At 68.0% G+C, this 1692-nt stretch overlaps 1 protein-coding gene across 1 annotated transcript in view; it reads right to left on the bottom strand.

Moving 5' to 3' along the window:
• Positions 1-6: 6 nt before the first annotated feature.
• The window catches only part of LOC130587447 (arylsulfatase A-like), a gene marked incomplete at its 5' end in the record, with an annotated part of 5212 nt that continues 3526 nt past the window's right edge, over positions 7-1692 (bottom strand). Inside the window, 2 exons of the mRNA XM_057388422.1 lie at positions 7-549; positions 652-893. Of these exons, the coding sequence (XP_057244405.1) occupies positions 230-549; positions 652-893 (562 nt within the window). The remainder of the gene's footprint in view (positions 550-651; positions 894-1692) is intronic.

Raw genomic sequence — 1692 nt, 5'->3', positions numbered from 1 at the left:
GGGATCGCTGCTCCAAAGAGCTCTCCTGGCTCTGGAGGAGCTGCTGGACCCTCCTGGAATGATTTAGGATCCTGTCCAAGGCCCCACCTGGAATGTCCCACACGGAGCACAGCGCCCTGCCCCCGCTCCCAGCAGCATTTGGGGTGTCCCTGACCCCGCTGCTGCCCCAACCCCCGTGAGCCCGAGGGGCTCCCCCATCCGAAAGATGGGCCCGGGGGTTTTTGGGGTGTCAGTGCGGGGCGCTGACGCGGGGACAGCGGCAGCACGAAGGTTTGGGGCTGCAGTCGGGGGCACAGCAGGGCTGCAGCGTCGCGTCCCGGCCTTTGCGGATCTGGCTCTCGCCGAACTCCACSCGCTGCTCCAGCAGCACCTTCTGCAGGGTGATGTCCCGCAGCACCTGCAGCACCTCCGGGCCCGGCCGGCCCTGCAGCAGRTCGTAATTCTCCGCCGGATCCGCCTCCAGGTCAAAAAGCAGCGGTGGCAAATGCGGGGTGAGCGGGGTGAGCCCGCGGCACGCCTGGTCCGGGGTGGTGTCGCTGTGGAAGGAACCTGCAAACCAACCCTGGCTGAGCGCGGCTCCGTACCCCGGAGCTCCGAGAACCTCCCGGAGCTCCCCGAGAGCCCGGGGTGGGGAAAGCACCGGGCACCGACCTTGGGTGAAGTAATGCGCTTTGTATTTGCCGAGGCGGACGGCGAAGGGGCCGTGCAGAGGGTCGGGGGCCGGCGGGTAGAAGAACACGGCCTGGCGGGGGCTCTGCGGGGTGGAGGGGCTCAGCTCAGCCGAGCGGGGTCCTCGGGCTGCGGGAACGGGCTTAGAGATCCCCGGAGACCCCGGGATAAGGCTGGAGAGGGCTGAGGGAGCTGAGGGACAGCAGCGAACCGGGGGCGGCTCCCTGCGGCTGGGGCGGGGCTGATGGGACACACCGAGAATGGGAAAGGACACACCGGGAATGGGCCAGGACACACCGGGAACGGGAAAGGGCACACCGGGAAAGGGCCAGGACACATCCGGAACGGGCAAAGGAACACCGGGAACGGGCCGGGACACATTGGGAACGGGCCAGGACACACCGGGAATGGGCCAGAACACACCGGGAACGGGCCGGGACACATTGGGAACGGGCCAGGACACACCGGGAATGGGCCAGGGCTGTGCTCTCCCCGGAATGAGCCAGGGCACACCGGGAACGGGCCAGGACACACCGGGAATGGGCCAGAACACACCGGGAACGGGCAAAGGAACACCGGGAACGGGCCGGGACACACTGGGAACGGGCCAGGACACACCGGGAACGGGCGAGGACACACTGGGAACGGGCCAGGACACACCAGGCATGAGCAAGGACACACCGGGAATGGGACAGGACACACCGGGAATGGGACAGGACACACGGGGAACGGGCCAGGGCACACCGGGAACGGGAAAGGGCACACAGGGAATGGGCCAGGACACACCGGGAACGGCCCAGGGCACACCGGGAACGGGAAAGGGCACACCGGGAATGGGCCGGGACATACTGGGAACGGGCCAGGGCACACCGGGAACGGGCAAAGGCACACCGGGAACGGGCCGGGACACACCGGGGACGGGCCAGGGCACACGGAGCTCCCAACACTGGTTCTGCCCCGATCCCAGCCGGTTTTTCCCTGATCTCAGCCCCTGGATCTGCCCCGATCCCAGGTCTGGATCTG

Source organism: Malurus melanocephalus, unplaced genomic scaffold (genome assembly GCF_030028575.1).
Source record: "Malurus melanocephalus ecotype Western Australia unplaced genomic scaffold, MMel_1.1 scaffold_1915, whole genome shotgun sequence".
Taxonomy (NCBI): Eukaryota; Metazoa; Chordata; class Aves; order Passeriformes; family Maluridae; genus Malurus; species Malurus melanocephalus.
The sequence above is the reverse complement of the archived record's forward strand: the minus strand, read 5'-3'. Positions and strand labels throughout refer to the sequence as shown.